General features: G+C 43.6%; 1 protein-coding gene across 1 annotated transcript; it reads left to right on the forward strand.

The window, feature by feature from the left end:
- Positions 1-306: 306 nt before the first annotated feature.
- LOC144671714 (putative G-protein coupled receptor 139) lies at positions 307-15,587 on the forward strand. The gene is made up of 2 exons (XM_078533728.1): positions 307-394; positions 14,683-15,587. Exons 1-2 carry the CDS (start codon positions 307-309, stop codon positions 15,585-15,587), a joined length of 993 nt encoding a protein of 330 aa, XP_078389854.1.
- Positions 15,588-17,268: the final 1,681 nt, after the last annotated feature.

A 17,268-nucleotide genomic window follows, 5' to 3' on the forward strand; every position in this document is an offset into this window, starting at 1 on the left:
CCTGCATGGACACGATGGGCTGAATGGCCTCCTTCTGTGCTGTAAATGCGTATGAGTTTATGAGCCTATCTGCAGAATTGGAATTTAAGAATTGTCAACAAAAAGGACTGAAATTGCAAAATGGCTCTTCCAGGTCAATGACCAAACACACTGATTTACAAGTGATTGCTGGTGCTAATACACAAGGTACAGCGTTTGGAATCCAGGCAAGTGGACAATTTGCAAAAGACCATTCAAAACCTGTAGAAGAGGGGCGCGATAATAGTTCATGGATTACACAAAAGAGTTGAAGGTTTAGAACGAACTATGAACCTCCACAGGGAGAAAATAATTGACATTGCTCAACGGGAAGTGGAAAAGACCTGTTCGAAATGGGACTGGGAGAAGCAACAAGGTCAGAAAAAAACTTTAAAGATCGGAGTAAGCAGGAGTACGCAACCCTTTTGTGCAGACATAAAAGTAATGTCAACAACATCCTTGAAACGGCAAAAAGAGATTTTGACCAGAGAAGAAATGAGAAGTTAATGCACAAAAATGCCACTTTGACTTTGCTAAATCGAATGAGAATTTACCACACCTGAGTCTGGAAGATGAGCTTCAAGATGGAATTACACCTACAGCAAATGTAAAGGATGGATTGGGCTGTGGGCTTAAATGAAACATTCTTTGCTGAGTTAAAGGCTGAGAATAAGAGGAAAAAGAAACACAAGGGTTGAGTTATGATAATGCCATGATGCACAAATTCTACTAATCTGTTACATTTATTGACTTTGTTTTGCTTAAATCTTTGCAATTGTGTGATATAACATGTATAATTGTGAAACAAGATGGAAAATGTATTTGTACAGTATGTAATAAGGTATTTGTTAAGTTTGTGTGAAACAGATGTAAGGCCATTGTGAAGAAACTTTTACTGTTGTGAAGCTTTCATTCCTTCAAGGGAAAAAGTGTTAGGAACTAGGGACAGTTTAAGTAAGTTATATTTGTATTTGTGGGTGTTAGGAATAAGCTTTACCTTTAAGTTTAAGTTTAATTTGTGTTTCTGTATTAATGGGTTGAGAAAGGAGGAACTTGAGTTTTAGTTTCGTTTTAAAAGCTGCCTGCAAGTCTGTGGATTTGTTGCTGCAGCTACATTTTTAATGAGGCTTATGACTATTGAAGCAGAAAGCTGAGCTGTTGCCTAACAACAGGAGGCCAACAGACACAGGGAGAAATAGAACAGCAGTTTTTCAGTTCCAGGTGAAACCAGGAGCTAGGAGAATCTGGACACAGCAGTGGGAACTGCAGAAAGCAGATTCCCCAAAAGAACAGAAAGGTCCCAAAGCCAAGGAATGAGACAGAAAGGAGGGGTCCCTAGAAGATCTTCTGGTCAAAGGAAAATAATTGGAACCTGGAAAAGGTCCTGTTAAGTGAAGCTAAGAGTGAGGATCACAGGAAGGCTCCAAGCTTAAAGGGAGAAAGCTGCAGGATGCAGACTTAAAGCAAAATAGGCTTGTGAGAAGCCAGAAGATCCAAGTAGACAGTTAAAGGTTGATTACTCCTCACTATGGGCATGGGAAGCAGCGGTGTTCTGTTGGCACGGCTGAGTATCTCGGAGAGTGCATGGAAGGCAAAACTTGAATGCACGTGGTGATCCAGGGGAGAGGAACATCGGGAGGAGAGTTCGAGACCCTGGAGGTGAACCCACGTGGATGGCATCCTAGAGAAAGCGTCATTTGAGAGAAGACTCCAAAGCGGGTTCTTCGAGAGTGGAGATTGGAAACCCTCATGTGAAAGACGGAGTGCAGTGAGACCCGTTGGCTCACGGTGTGATAAGCATCTGGGGGGAGTTGATGAGAGATCCATAGCATCTGTTTGGCGTAGCATCTGTCACTTGGTTTCAGAGTGTGGTGTGTCTAACCAAAGGTCACCTACTGGTTTACATGGACTGTGTACTTAAGGTGAACATGAGAGGACAAGATAGAATTTGTAACTCGTGTTATCCTTACAAATCTGTATATATCTGTAAAAGTTTAGTAGTGGGTGAAGGAGTATTGTAATATAGTTCATCTTTTATTGTTTAATAAATGCTTTATTCTTTTGTTAAAAGTTTATCAGCTGACTCCTGTGACTCTGTTCAGTAGTTTCTCCACATTTCTAAACAAAAAATAAAAGTTAGGGTCTATCAGACCAGGCTGCACCCTGGGATCTGACTTGTCCAGTAGTAACATCATCTGGGATCATAACAACATCTCCGTCACGCTGGAGAGCAACTTGGAGCTGGAGTGGAAGAATCCAATTGTCGTGGTCCAGGTGAGTTAAGTGACGTACGTATGACTAGAAAGTTCTGCTAAGGGAGTATGAGCAGATAGGAGCAGATTTAAATAGAACAGAACAACAAAGGCCTCTGGTTCGCTACCTGAGACACAAACGAATTGGCATTGGGTAAAGGAGATCGGTCAGTTGAATGCGTGGATCAAGGGTCAGTGAAGGAGAAATGGGATTCTATTCCTGGGCCATTGTCACTAGTACTGGGGAAAGGGCAAGCTGCGTTGATGGAACATCCTTCACTTGATTCAGCCTGGGATCAGTGTCCTAGCAAGTCACATAACTTAAGCGAGAGCCTTAAATTAAATATTTTGGGGGCGTGGTTTCCAGTGAGGGGAGATTTAGAAAGTCACCGAGAATGGGCAAGGCAATATTCCGGGATGCTGATACAGGGAAAGATAATCAGAGCGTAACAGGGAGACACAGAGCGTCCTAACTTAAAAGTACACTAGCAAACTGGGTCAGCGTAGGGGAAAATAGTAAAAAGACAGCAATAACTGTTCTTTATCTAAATGCATGCAGCATTCATAACACAATGGAATTGATAGCACAAATTGGTCTGATATAACGGCCATTGCAGAGACTTGGTGGCAAGGTGACCAAGGCCGGAAGCTGGATGTTCAAGGGTATTTGACATTTCAGAAGGATAGGAGGAAAGGAAAATGAAGCAGGGTATCTCTGTTCATAAAGGAAGGGGTTATTAAAATAGTGAGAAATGATCTCAAATCAGAAGATCAAGATGTAGAGTTAGTTTGCCTGTAAATAACAAGTAGAAAGAGAAGTTATTGGTGTGAGTAGTTTGTAGGCCAGCTAACAATAGCTACTCTGTAGGACAGAGCACAAATTAAGAAATAATGGAGACTTGTAAGAAAAGTGATGCAATTATCCTGGATGACTTAATTATTATATGGAGTAGACATATCAAATTGACAAAGGTAGCCTTGAAAATAAGTTTGTAGAGTATTCAGACAGTTTCTGAGAACAATATATTCTGGAACAAAGCAGGGAACAGGCTTTTTGAGGCCTGATGATGTGTAACGCAAGAGGATTAATTAATGATTCCTTTGTAAATCATGATCTAGGCAAGACTGAGTGCAGCCAGATAGAATTTCACGTTCAGTTTTGGGGGTGAGAAACAGGGTCTGAATGTATTGTCTAAAACTTTAATAGAGGAGATGACAAAGGTAAAAAGGTTGTTGGCTCTGATGAACAGGGAAAATAGGATAATTTTTCTTTCACCAGATGAGGGCATTGCTGGCTGGGCCAGCATTTATTGCCCATCCCTAATTGCCCTTGAGAAGGTGGTGGTGAGCTGCCTTCTTGAACCGCTGCAGTCCATGTGGTGCAGGAACACACACAGTGCGGTTAGGGAGGGAGTTCCAGGATTTTGACCCAGCGACAGTGAAGGAATGACGATATATTTCCAAGTCAGGTTGGTGAGTGGCTTGGTGGGGAACTTCCAGGTGGTGGTGTTCCCCATGTGTCTGCTGCCCTTGTTCTTCTAGATGGTAGTGGTTGTGGGTTTGGAAGGTGCTGTCTAAGGAGCCTTGGTAAATTTGTGCAGTGCATCTTGCAGATGTTACACACTGCTGCCACTGTGCATCATTGGTGGAGGGAATAAATGGTTGTGGATGTGATGCCAATCAAGTGGGCTGCTTTGTCCTGGATGATAAGTGGCAAGTAACATTCTCACCACACAAGTGCCAGGCAATGACCAACGCCATAAAGAGGGAATCTAACCATCTCCCCTAGACATTCAATGGCATTACCATCGCTGATTTCCACACTATCAACATCCTGAGGGTTACCCTGGGTGTTAAACCCTCCCCCATAGTACTAGCGAATAGCCCTGTGAGAATAATGGCCTGGTCCTGCTAATACAGGTCCCATCTCCCCCAGAATCGGTCCCAATGCCTCTGGAATCTAAATCCCTCCCTCCTACACCACCTCTCCAGCCATGCATTCATTTGGTCTATTCTCCTATTCTTGATCTTGCTTGCATGTGGCACTGGGAGTAATCCTGAGATTACTATCTTGAGGTCCTGCTTTTTAATTTAATTCCTAGCTCCCTATATTCTGCTTTCAGAATCTCATCCCTCTTTTTGCCTATGGTCATTGGTACCAATATGGACCATGACCTCTGGTTGTTCAGCCTCCCCCTTCAGAATGTCCTGCAGCTGCTCAGTGACATCCTTGACCCTGGCACTAGGAAGGCAACATACCATCCTGGTGTCACGTCTGAAGCTGCAGAAACATCTGTCTGTTCTCCATACGACAGAATCCCCTACCACTATTGCTCTCCCACTCTATTTTCTCTCCCCCCACCACATTCTCTCGGGCAGTTAGGGATGGGCAATAAATGTTGGCTTAGCCGGCGAAGCCCGCATCCCTTGACCGAATTTTTTAAAAAAGCCCAAGCCTGAATGTTGTCCAGGCCTTGCTGCATACACACCTGGACTACTTCAGTATCTGAGGAGTCGTGAATGGTGCTGAACATTGTGCAATCATCAGCGAACATCCACCCTTCTGACCTTGTGATGGGGGGAGGGTCATTGATGAAGCAGCTGAAGATGGTTGGACCAAGGACACTACCCTGAGAAATTCCTGCAGTGATGTCTCTGGAACTGAGATGACTGACCCCCAACAACCACAACCTCTGTGTTAGGTATGACTCCAACTAGTGGTGAATTTCCCCTCTGATTCCCATTGACTGCAGTTTTGCTTGCGTTCCCTGATGTCACTCTGAGTGAAATGCTGCCTTGATGTGAAGGGCAGTCACTCTCACCTCCCCCCTTGAGTTCAGCTCTTTTGTTCAATTTTGGAACAAGGCTGTAATTTTTAACGAAACTTCAGCTGGTCTGTCCAAGCATTAGAGCCATTTGTTGTGCAGTACAGCTTTCAACACGTTTAACCCCGTTCAGGATCTACCGAATGGTCCTTTCAGAGTTCTGCAGTGCTTGAAGAAGAAGTTCTTCCCTCTGAGTGCCAGAAATCTCTATTGTTTGTTCTCTCGCGTGTAGCTGATTTCCTTAATCAGGTGCTCAGTTGAGTCTCTGGGGTGTTTGCCGCTGTGTATGAAAGGGAAGCCACTCAGAGTGAGACCTCAGTAACTGGCGATGGCCTCCCCCATGGGCAGACACCATCGCTTCTCCCAGAAAAAGCATCGATCCACCATCGGTCAGGTCGGAGCCATTTACTATCCTGTTCTTGCTGCTATTGGAATTCCTGGTAGGTGATTGTAACCAGTTCCTGTTTACCTGCCACTGGTACTTACTTTCTGGAATGTTAGAGTTCACTTTAGCTGTTGTAGAGAAATCCAAAAGCCTTGCGTTTCTTCAATTCACTAATCATTTGTGTTTTTGCGGGAGTGGGGGCATTTTAACTTATTATCCTAAAGGATAAAAAAACCTACCCTTGGTTCAATTTATAAAGAAGATGTTTAATGGTTGGTGCATCCGATAGAGGCTGCTCCATGAAACTGCTAAACCATCGTCCCTTGACATTCAATAGCATTGCCACCGCTGAATTCCCACCCCCGGCAACATCCTGGGGATTACTATTGACCAGGAACTGAAATGCTGGATTGATTCTTTGGGCTGTATTAGAGTGCTTCAGTTGGGAGTTTGGTGAGAGAGGGCCTTTTAAGGGTTAATTTCTATGTAAAGTCCGTTATTGGTTAAAACGATAGAAGATCAACGGGGATTCTTTCCTAAAAGGGGCCAAGGCTGTATGGAAACAGTTGATGCTGCTAAAAGGAAAGTGTTCTTTGTCCTAAACAGAAATCCATGGGTGAATAAAGACGTAGGGAACAATATACAACTGAAAAAAAAAGGTGAAAAAGCAACTAAAAATGCAGCAACGGGCATGTAACCTGGCAAATGGAAAAGGTACAAAGAGCTATAAAAGGTTATAAATTAGCCCGGATGAACTACACAAGCAAAATCTAAATTTATAGAATGCCTGTTTGCTTTTATTGTCGTTACATTAAGAATAAAGTGAGTAGGAGGGAGCCCTGTAAGGTCATTGAGAGCTAATAATGTTTATGTTTTAGAGGAAAATGAGGGAGAGGAGGGCATGTTCAATACCTATTTTGTGTCTGAACTTCCGTTAGAGGAAGGTGTCAACATGCATGAAATCCCAAGCTTTAATCAGGGATGGTGATTCATCAAAATTAATAGAAGCATAATGACAGTAATGGAGAAAAGGATGGCACCAAGGAGTGACAGGAGCAGATGGTTTCTACCCCAGGATTTTAAAGGGACAATTTCAGGACTTTGCAAGTGACTTAACCTTCCAAATTTCTCTCAATCTGGAATGGATTTGTTTACCTTGGATGGTTCCGCACATTGCTTCATTGTTTATGAAAGTTCAGAAAGGGGAACCAGGAAGTTATAGACTAGTTAGCTTAGCATTTGCGTTCCGGGATTCACTATAACTGAAGTTAGAGTGTTGCTGAAAAGAGAAGCATGTCGAAGAAAAGGGCCCCGTGCATAAATATATTTAGCTTCCAGTACATGCAAATATGCCACATTGCAAGCCTGACTGACAATCTTAAATTGGTTGTCGGCTTAATTCTTATCACACTGAGGATTATTTAGCAAATATTGTCCAATTGCGGAATCACATCTAATGTTGGAGGGTGCGTTTTGAGTTTTGCAAGCACGGGCTGGTTGGGTGTGGTCTGTAACTTTTGCAGACAGAAAAGACATGTACACACATTGCACCTGTTTCAGCTGTACAAGATAAGCGGCAGCCATTCGCTGACTCATTCCTCAGGGCAATTCCTTGACCAATCAGGGTCAAGCTGCCTGGTTTAAATTTCAAACAATGCTTGGAAGCTGTCAGTCATCATCACTGGTGCATTCTCCATGGCAACGCCTTTACCAATCAGAGTCCACTTGCCAACCAATCAGCAAACTCTTCACATGCAGTGTAAATTGTTGTTTTCCCCTTATATTGATATTCTTGCAGTGTTCTGATGAGTGCAAGATGAAAACCTTTGACATGTCTCCCTTTTCAGCAATACTCAAGTTCTGTACTACCAAACGACTATAAGGTTAGAGGTATTGAACACCCTGAAATTTTATAAATAGTCACGGAGAACAAGTATGGGTTTGTAAAGGATGGATAATGTCTGACAAACGTGATGGGATTTGTTTTTGAGGAAGTGACTAAAGTCGTAGACAGGAAAGTCACCTAATGTTATTTATATGGACTTCCAGAAATCACTAATAAATGTTCTTAAAAAACACTGTTAGCTAAAGTTAAAGTTTATGTAATTGAAGAAAAATAAATGACCTGGTTAGGAAATTGTCCTCCGCAGTGCAGCCAGAGTGTACAGAGGACAAGCATATATTCAAATGCTGGATGTGATTAATGCCATCCCTGGGGGAAGTAAGTTGGGGCCTCAATGATTTTTTAAAATTCAATCATTCATGGGATGTGGGCTTCACTGGCCAGCAATTATTGCCCATTCCTAGTTGCCCTTGAGAAGGTGGTGGTGAAGACTAAAAACTAGAGGAGGTCTTTCAGGAAACACTGCTGCATAGAAAGACTGGCGGAAGTCTGGAACTGTCTTCCGCAAACGGCAGATGGCGTTGGGTCACTTTTAATTCTCCAGCCTGAGATGGATAGGTTTTTGTTAACTGAGGGTATTATCGGATAAGGAACATGGTGGGCGTATGGTGTGAAGCCCAGTGAGGGTCGGAACAGATTCCAGGGCCTAAATGGTCTCCTCCTGTCCCTGTGTTTCTGCAGCTGGCGGAGAGCCAAGGAGTGAAATCCAGTGAAAGCCTTTAACAAGCCTGATCAAAGTGAGATAAAAACAAAAAACTGCGGATGCTGGAAATCCAAAACAAAAACAGAATTACCTGGAGAAACTCAGCAGTTCTGGCAGCATCGGCGGAGAAGAAAAAAGTTGACGTTTTGAGTCCTCATGACCCTTCAACAGAACTGAGTAATATTAGGAGAGGGGTGAAATATCACCAGCTTATATTTCACCCCTCTCCTAATATTACTCAGTTCTGTTGAAGGGTCATGAGGACTCGAAACGTCAACTCTTTTCTTCTCCGCCGATGCTGCCAGACCTGCTGAGTTTCTCCAGGTAATTCTGGTCAAAGTGAGGCCTGTTATACACTGCAGTGGAACCAAACATCTGGTGTAGTGTATGGTTGCTAACCCTCCTTTTACTGTACTGCTCAAGATGAATTTCAGTACCCAGGTTTCCGATCAAATGTGGCACTGAACAATGTTATTTAAAACAAAACTTAGAACTGATGGAACAACAGCTCAAAGTGAGAGGTAAGAAATGCCCCTGTCATTAAAAGGCACAAATAAACCCAGCAGAAACTGAGCTGCATATCTCCATGACTCCTGGTTAACTCGAAAACCAATCAGATCACTCGACAACGTGACTACTCTTAAATCACAAAACGCACTAAGTATCAGATGAGACCCTTGCATATGGGAATGGAAGTGACAGGGGTTGGGGGAGGGGATGAAGGATACAGAAATATAATACTCAAAGATAATTAACTATATCGAGAGCGAAATGTTAAAGGAAATTTCTCTTCCTCAAAAGGTGGTGGAACCGGACTCTTTGAATATTTTTAAGGCAAGGCTAGATCGATTCTAGATAAGCAAGGGGGGGTGAAAAGTTATCTGGGGTAGGCAAGGATGTGGAGTTGAGTTTACCAGCAGATCAGCCATGATCCTATTGAATGACGGAGCAGGCTTGAGGGGCCGAGTGGCCTACTCCTGCTCCTAATTCATATGTTCGAAGAGAAACTTGTGATTAAAGGTCAAATTTATAATACAGCAAAGGATCAAGCAGAGCCTGGAAAGTGCACAGCAGGACCCACAAAGGAAAAAGGATGGGAAGAGACAGCGTGTGGGTGAAGATAAGCGGGTAACTTAACATCACACACTGATAGGCACATAAACCACAAAAGAATAGTCAAAGGCCTATTTTGGATCAAAATGTATATTTCTGTTATGGAGCCGAAGATATGGCTGAGGACGAGATCAGTGCTTTGCATCTGGCCAAAGAGAACGTTGGGTAGGAAGAAAATGGATACGCAATGCAGATCGGAATGTAGCTTGTGCCACAGGGAGATGGTGGCATAATGGACTCTGGACTAATGATCCAGAGGCCCAGGCAAATTCTCTGGGGATGTGGGCTCAAATCCCACCATGGCTCCCAGCAGAATTCAAACTCATAAATAAATATGTAATTGAAAAGTGGTCACAGTGAAGGTGAGCCTGAAACCATTATCAATTGCTGTAAAAACCCACCTGGCTCACTAATGTATTTTAGGGAAGGAAATCTGCCGTCCTTACCTGGCCTGGACTACATGTGACTCCAGACCCACAGCAATGTGGTTGGCTCTTAACTGCCCCCTGAAATGGCCGAGCTAGCCACTCATTTCAAGGGCAATTAGGGATGGGCAACAAATGCTGGCCCTGCCAGCGACACCCACATCCCATGAACCAATAGGGAAAAAATGAGTTCTCCACTGTAAAGAAAATGTTTTTTTTCCCAATATTGCCATGGGATACTGTAAAGAAAGCTGGATTTCTGTGTGTGTGAGTGAATTAAGTTGGGCGGAGGTTGAAAGGAGTCAGGCTGTCTGTGTGTTTGGAAACATGAAAAGGTTAAAGGTGTTAAGTTTGGGGTACAAGTAAATTCGTTAGAGCTACCATTTGCATTTGTAGAGAGGTTGCCTGAATTTCAAAGGGGGGATTAGAAGGTGAAATGGAAAATGTTTGCATATTGCAGGAGTTCATAGGTAAACAAGTGGTGGGGATATCATAGCTTTATTGCCCCAAAAGCAAAGGCAAGATGGAAACATGTGAGATCTTATATTTGGAGGGTTTGAGTTTCAAAGGAATGTAAGAACAATGGGTTTAAAGATAAAAGAGGAGGAAATATATTTAAGGAAGGGTTGAAAGCTGTATGATGTGAGTGGCCATGTGAGATCTTGAAAGGTGGGCTGTACGAAGACAGACCTGTGAAATACCAGCCTCTGGCCACCCCAGAGAAGTTCTTGCTTGTTCCAGAAAGCAAGGTTTTGTTACAACCCTTGGATTTCCATTGTCAACTGAGAAGGAGAGAGAAGCTTGAGAATGCCTCCCTTAGAGCAACTGTGGGTGCCTTGCAGTAATATTACCGGATGTTTTATAGATTAAGAATCTTTTGGGACTGTTGCCTGAAAAGGGGTGTTTATTTGTGAGTCTAGCTAAGTAGAAATCTTCTAGGAAATGTTATAAGACTAAATTTAACTGTGTAACTTTTTTCTTTTTCGTTCATGGGATGTGGGCGTCACTGGCTGGGCCAGCATTTATTGCCTATCCTTCATTGCCCTGGAGAACTGAATGGCTCGCTAGGCCATTTCAGAGGGGATAAAGAGTCAACCAAATTGCTGTGGGTCTAGAGTCACAGCTAGGCCAAGCAGGACAGCAGATTTCCATCCCTAAAGGATATTAGTGAACGATATGGGGTTTTTACAACAATTGTTTCATGATCATCATTAGACTTTTAGCTTCAGATTCTCTTACTGAATTCAAATTTCACCATCTGCCATGGTGAGATTCGAACCCGGGTTCCCAGGGCATTAACCTGTGTATGATGAGTTACTAGTCATCCACTGACAATACCACTACTCCACCACCTCCCCTAAACTGTAATCTTGTGTATTTAAGCTTTCTTTTCTTTTGTTAATAAATGTTTTAATTTAATATTTAAAGTCTCCAAAAGTGGCACTTTACTTCTGACTTCAGTGCACATACATTCTCATAATAAAATACAATTGCAAATCGTTGTGATAGCTTGGTCAAGTTTCTCTTCGGGACTTGGTCAGTTCGGCAATTACCGCCTAGCATATCATAACATCACAAACTAAGGGAAGAAATAACGGTAACTCCCTAAACAGTCATCCAAACCTACAAGGAAGTAATTTAGGCACCAGTGACTGTCGGTTTTAATATGGTGCATCCTTGTTCAAAACAAATGAAGAGACATAAACCAGGCAACAACAGACAGTCGACCATGCGTGAGTGGTGGAGAAATGTTTAGAGGGATGTTAGTTCAGGATAAAATTAATTATCACATGGAAAGACATGTGTTGGTAAATGGCAGACAACACAGATTTTCTAAAAGCATATCCTTATGTCGAACTTGATTGAGTCCCTTTATGGGGCAGCTAGGAGGGTTGATGGGGTCACTTTCAAAAGATGCTTTATAAAGTTTCACAACAGTGAAGCTATTAGTAAAAATGAAGTCCATATGATTATAGGTACATTGCTAATGTGGACACAAAATTCGATAAGGGACAGCAATCAGAGAATAACCATAGATGCGTGTTAGTCATTTGGTAGTACAGGACTTGAGTATTGCTGACAAAAGAGGCATGTCAGAGCTTTGCGTTCTGCAAAGTTCTCTTCAAGCCATTTCGCAAGAATACCAATATAAGGGGAAAACCATATATTGGTATGCTTGCAAAGTGTTCTGATGAGTGCAAGTCGAAAAGCTTTGACATGTCTCTTTTTTCTGATATGTGCTACTTAGGTCAGGGGAACGTGTACACTGGTGTCTGCCAGGGATCAATAATCCACCAAGGATTCATTTTGGTTTTCATTAATGAGTCAGGTTTCAGAATACAGCGCGCAGGGTCCAGCACTCGAGCTTGGAAACACAGCAGACAATGAAATATATCGTAACAGACCTTGCCGGGACATGGGCAGACACATGATAGATGAAACTTAGTTTAGAAAAGTGTGAAGCGATGCATATTTAAAGGAAGAATTAGGAGAAATGAATATCAACTAAATGGTACAATTTTAAATGGGGCGCAGGAACAGAGAGACTTGATTGTTAATGTCAACAAGTCTTTAGAGATGGCAGGACATGTTGATGGGGTCATTGTTGGCCTTAAATTTATAAACAGGAGGGAGAAAATAACAGAGCAAGGGAGTTATGCTAATCGTTTATAAATCATTTGGTTGATGTCAGCTGTGGCATTGTATCCAGCTCCGGGAGCCAAATTTTAGGGAGGATTTCAAGGTCATGAAAGTGGTGGAGAAGAGATTTACTAACACAATTAGCAAGTATGCTGACTTCAGGTATGTGCAGAGGTTAGAAATTCTTGGATTATGTTACAATCGAGATTTACTTTTCCACGATCCACAAATATCAGTAACTTTAGATCACTTGTTGCTTGTTTAATGCTTATTTCTCTGTAGATGCTCCCTTGTTATGACCTGGGATGCACAACCTGAAAGGGTAGCGGAACTCCACTCGATGGGAACATTCTACGGGAGAATTAATAAAAATTTGACAAGAAAATCAAATGCTGAGATTGGGTGAAAGAGCAGCAAAGTGGGGTAAATTGAATATTTCTGCAAAAAGAGACATGCTATCTCAGTCAGCATTAACAATCCTGATTGTGCGAAGAATTACACAGGAAACCAATTTAAGATTTTGTCACCTGGAGTCAGAGTATGGCTCACTTACACAAGCTGGAAGCGAGATATATTCACACACAGGGCCCTGTCCTTTGCAGACAAAAAGAGCATATCGACACTTTGCACTTTTTTCATCGAAACAAAAGCTTAGGGAACAGCCATTCCTGGTTCATTCCCCGGGGCCATGCCTTAACCAATCAGAGTCGACCTGCCCAGTTTGAATTTGAACAAAACCGGGAAGTTAACTTATCCATGCTGCATTCTGCACGGCAATGCCTCTTCCAATCAGAGTCCACTTGCCAACCAATCAACTTCTCTTTTCATGCAGTATAAATTGTTCTGCACTCCCCAGCCCCCCGCAGTTTGGTAATTTCTTGCCAGCAATCCTGATGCGTGCACACCCACCCCCGACACTGGATCGTCCGCCCACGTCAGCGGGAAAACACACCAACGTGGTGGGTTGCATTTCGCTCAGGACTTCAAGGTTTGGTTACCCACCTTGCTTCGGTCAGCACTCACAGTCATCGGCGCCAGGCTTCACAGACAGCGCCACATCACCTTTAGGGGGAGCTCACGGGCAGGTCTCTACCTACCAGATCAGCCATATGTGGGTGGCTTTTCAATGGCTGCAGGGTTAGGACTTGCTCGGTGAAATGTAGGGGGAAGTGGTCTCAGGCAAGGGAAGAGGCTGAAAGGCGAAAGCTGTACAGGGGAAGGAGGTTATCCCAGGGTGTGTGTGTGGGGACACATGTTGATCTGTGCAAGTGGCCTCAAGATGGTGAGGGCTGAGTCTCCAGAGAAGATGAGGCCATGTGGAGATGTGAGGGTATGTGCTTGAGGATGGGTGGTGATGTCTCTTGAGCAGTGAGTGAGAATCCAGTGAATGTGTGATGGGCTTGAGCTCGAGTTTAGAGTGTTGAGATGATTGCCTTACCCTGGCTGCATGGATGAGATCATTCATCCTCTATCTGCATTGGATGGCCAACCTCTTCTGTGCTGCATTGGCACTGACCACCACTGCCACCGCCTCCCAAGCCTGGCTGGTCATGCTGTGGCCAGAGCGGGGGCAGGGGACATTGCGCACACCTCCTGAAAGACGTTCCAGTGAAGCATCACTAAACCTGGGGGCTGCAGTCTCTTTGCAATAGTCCTGGGCTGGAAGCACTGAGAGGTGTGCGCATGGCTGGACATTAAATACGGCGCCCGGTGTGATGAAGCAGTGAGGTGATGGCGTGGCGGGCGAATGAGAGCCTGCCCATCTTGGAAAGGCGTGTTTCCATGCTAATGCAGCAGGTTTGGGATGATACAGCGTGAAAACCTGCCATTGCGGCCAACGGGTAAAGCATCGTTTTACCCGCCCGCTGCCACACTTTGTACAAATCTGAGGCGATTCCGCCCAGCGCGTCTCTTTTCTCAGCAATACTCAAGCTCTGCACTACCAAACTGAACAATTAATTGGTGCAGGCTCGATCAGCCGAATAGCCTCCTTCCTTGCTCCCCTTAGTGCTTGCCTCCTTGTAGTCCATTTCCAATGTTTGGCGAAGTGCAAAAACGAATCCTGTATCTCTGATTGAGACTAAACCCACCCAGCGGCAAATTGATGGCTTGAGGTTGAACACATGTTTTAACCACACCTTTTCTTTACTCCCCACAGATGTCAGGCGGGGAAATCTGATGTACTGTATTATGAACTGTCCTTTGGAATAGTCACTTAGTTTGTGATAATGGCCAATGATGACTTTACGCTAATTGTGGAGAGTAAAATGGGCATCAGATCCGCATTTGCACTGGATTCACCCAGTAGGCTAGAACCGAGGACTAACTTTCCCCACACGTTTCTCTAAATTCAGTCGATTGGTTTGGAATGCAAAGATCATTCACCGTTTGCTGTTTTTCTTTCTCCATTTCCTGCAGCCAATCTGGTGACTGTGGTGATCCTGTCTCGGGGAAAATGTGGCCTCACCAAAGCCATCACCAGTTACCTATTGGCCATGGCAGTGGCTGATTTACTGGTTGTCATCACCGATGTGATATTCAATCGGATTAACGATCTTTATTTCCCGACTTCCTTCCTGGACTACACCCCTCTCTGCAGCCTGAAATTCGTCTTGGTTTACGCTGCCCTGGACTGCTCCGTTTGGTTAACCGTCGCTTTCACCTTTGACCGATTCGTTGCCATTTGCTGCCAGCGGTTGAAAGGGAAATACTGCACTGAGAAAGCGGCAGCGGTGGTGATAGGAGCAGTGTCTGTGCTGCTTTCAGTAAAAGATATCCGCTGGTACTTCACTTACCAGCCCCTCTATGTGATTGACAATGTCCCGTGGTTTTGCGATGTGAAGCTCAGCTTCTACGATTCGGCTGCTTGGGTGACATTTGATTGGGTTGACACCATTTTAACTCCCTGTGTCCCCTTCCTTCTGATTTTGTGCCTCAATCTTCTGACAGTCAGACACATCTTAGTGGCCAGCAAAGTGCGCAGAGCCCTCCGGGCACAGAATAGCCACGATAATCGCTCCGACCCAGAGATGCAGAACAGAAGGAAATCCATCATATTGCTCTTTACTGTTTCAGGCAGTTTTATGCTGCTCTGGGCCACTCATGTCGCAGTTTTCCTGTATTGGCGCATCACCCAGACTTATTCTTACCAAACTTTGGAAGACCCATTTTATATCGCACTGCAGACGGGCTACATGCTCCAGGTTCTGAGCTCCTGCACCAACACTTACATTTATGCAGTCACTCAAACGAAATTCAGAGAGCAGCTGGGGGGCATGGTGAAACGGCCTCTAGTGCAGCTGTTTCCTCAGCGTTTTAAATGACAGGAAGTCACAGCCGCTGACATCATCACTGTGCGTCTGGAACAGGAAGTTGGCGCAGTTGTGATCCCAGCTGACGTTCATACTGGGCAAGTCAGGTCCCAGAGTGAAACCTGGCTTCATAGTTCCTAACTTTGTGGGGGTTTTTTTTAAGAAACCGTGGAGGAAAGTTACTGAGCAAGTTCAGAGGAGTCTGCTGATGAACTTTTAACATTATTAAACAGGGGGAAAAAACTGAACTATGTTACACCAGACAAAAAGGTTGGAAAAATCTCAATACAAATGCTAGAAAATGATTCAAACTCGCACCACTTCTTTTATCTCATCAATACACGTACAGACACTGGGGAGGCGATGGCTTAGTGGTATTGTTGCTGGATTAGTAATGCAGAGACCTAGGGTAATGCTCTGGGGGGAAGGGTTCCGGGTTCACAGCAGATGGTAAATTCAATAAAAATATGGAATTAAAAAAGCCTAATGATGACCATGAAATGATTGTTGTAAAAAAAAATCTAGTTCACTAATGCCCTACATGTGACTCCAGACCCACGACAATGTAGTTGACTCTTAAATGCTCCCTGAACTAGGGCAACAAGGTTGGTAATAAATGCTGGCCTGGCCAGTGACACCCATATCCCATGAATAAATAAAACAAACACCAAACCCCAGTGAAGATTTACCACTATCTTAACACCAAGGCTTCTTGCTCCTTGCCCAATTGCAAATGGTTTCCTCCAGTGGATTTCTGAGCATTCATTGGATGAACATATGAACCAGGAGCCGGAGGAGGCCATTCAGCACCTGGATCAGGTCATGACTGATCTGATGGTAACCTGAAATTTACATCCCACCTATCACATCCTTGTTTACCAAGAACCTATCCACCTTTGCTTTAAGGATTCCATCACCTTTTCAGGTAGAGAATTCCAAAGACTCAAAACCCTCTGAGAGAAAAAAATTCACCTCACCTCTGTTTTAAGTGGGCAACTCCTTATTTTTAAACAGTGACCCTTAGTGCTAGATTCTTCTACAATAGGAAATATCCTCTCCATATCCACCCTGTCAACACCCCTCAGGATCTTATATCAATCAAGTTGCTTCTTACTCTTCTAAACTCCAGCAGATACATACCTGGCCTGTCCGACCTTTCCTCATAAGACAACCCATCCATTCCAGGTATCTTCCCTGTACTGCTTCCAACACACTTACATCCTTCCTTAAATAAGGTGACCAATACTGTATACTGTACTCCAAATGTGGTCTCACTAGTGCCCTGTACAACTGAAGCACAACCTCCTTACTTTTGTATTCAATCACCCTCACAATAAATGATAACATTCTACTAGATTTCCTAATTACTTGCTGTACTTGCACACTAACCTTTTGTGATTCATGCACTAGGACATCCAGATCTCTCGGCATCTCAGAGCTCTGCAATTTCTCACCATTTAGATAATGTGCTTCTCTTTTATTCTTCCTGCTAAAATGGACAATTTCACATTTGCCCACGTTAAACTCCATTTGCCAGATCTTTGCCTACTCACTTAACATATCTATATCTGTTTGTAGCCTACTTATGTCCCCTTCACAACTTAGGTTCCTACCTATCTTTGTGTCATCAGTAAATTTGGTAACCATCCCTTAAATCCCTTCATCCAAGTCATTTATATAAATTGTAAACAGT

Source organism: Cetorhinus maximus, chromosome 34, assembly GCF_964194155.1.
Source record: "Cetorhinus maximus chromosome 34, sCetMax3.hap1.1, whole genome shotgun sequence".
Lineage (NCBI taxonomy): Eukaryota > Metazoa > Chordata > Chondrichthyes > Lamniformes > Cetorhinidae > Cetorhinus > Cetorhinus maximus.

Coding starts and splice junctions, on each gene's coding strand:
- LOC144671714 (XM_078533728.1), top strand. CDS start 307: ATGAACCTCCACAGGGAGAAAATAATTGACATTGCTCAACGGGAAGTG. Junction 395..14,682: donor GGACTGGGAGAAGCAACAAG/GTCAGAAAAAAA, acceptor CATTTCCTGCAG/CCAATCTGGTGACTGTGGTG.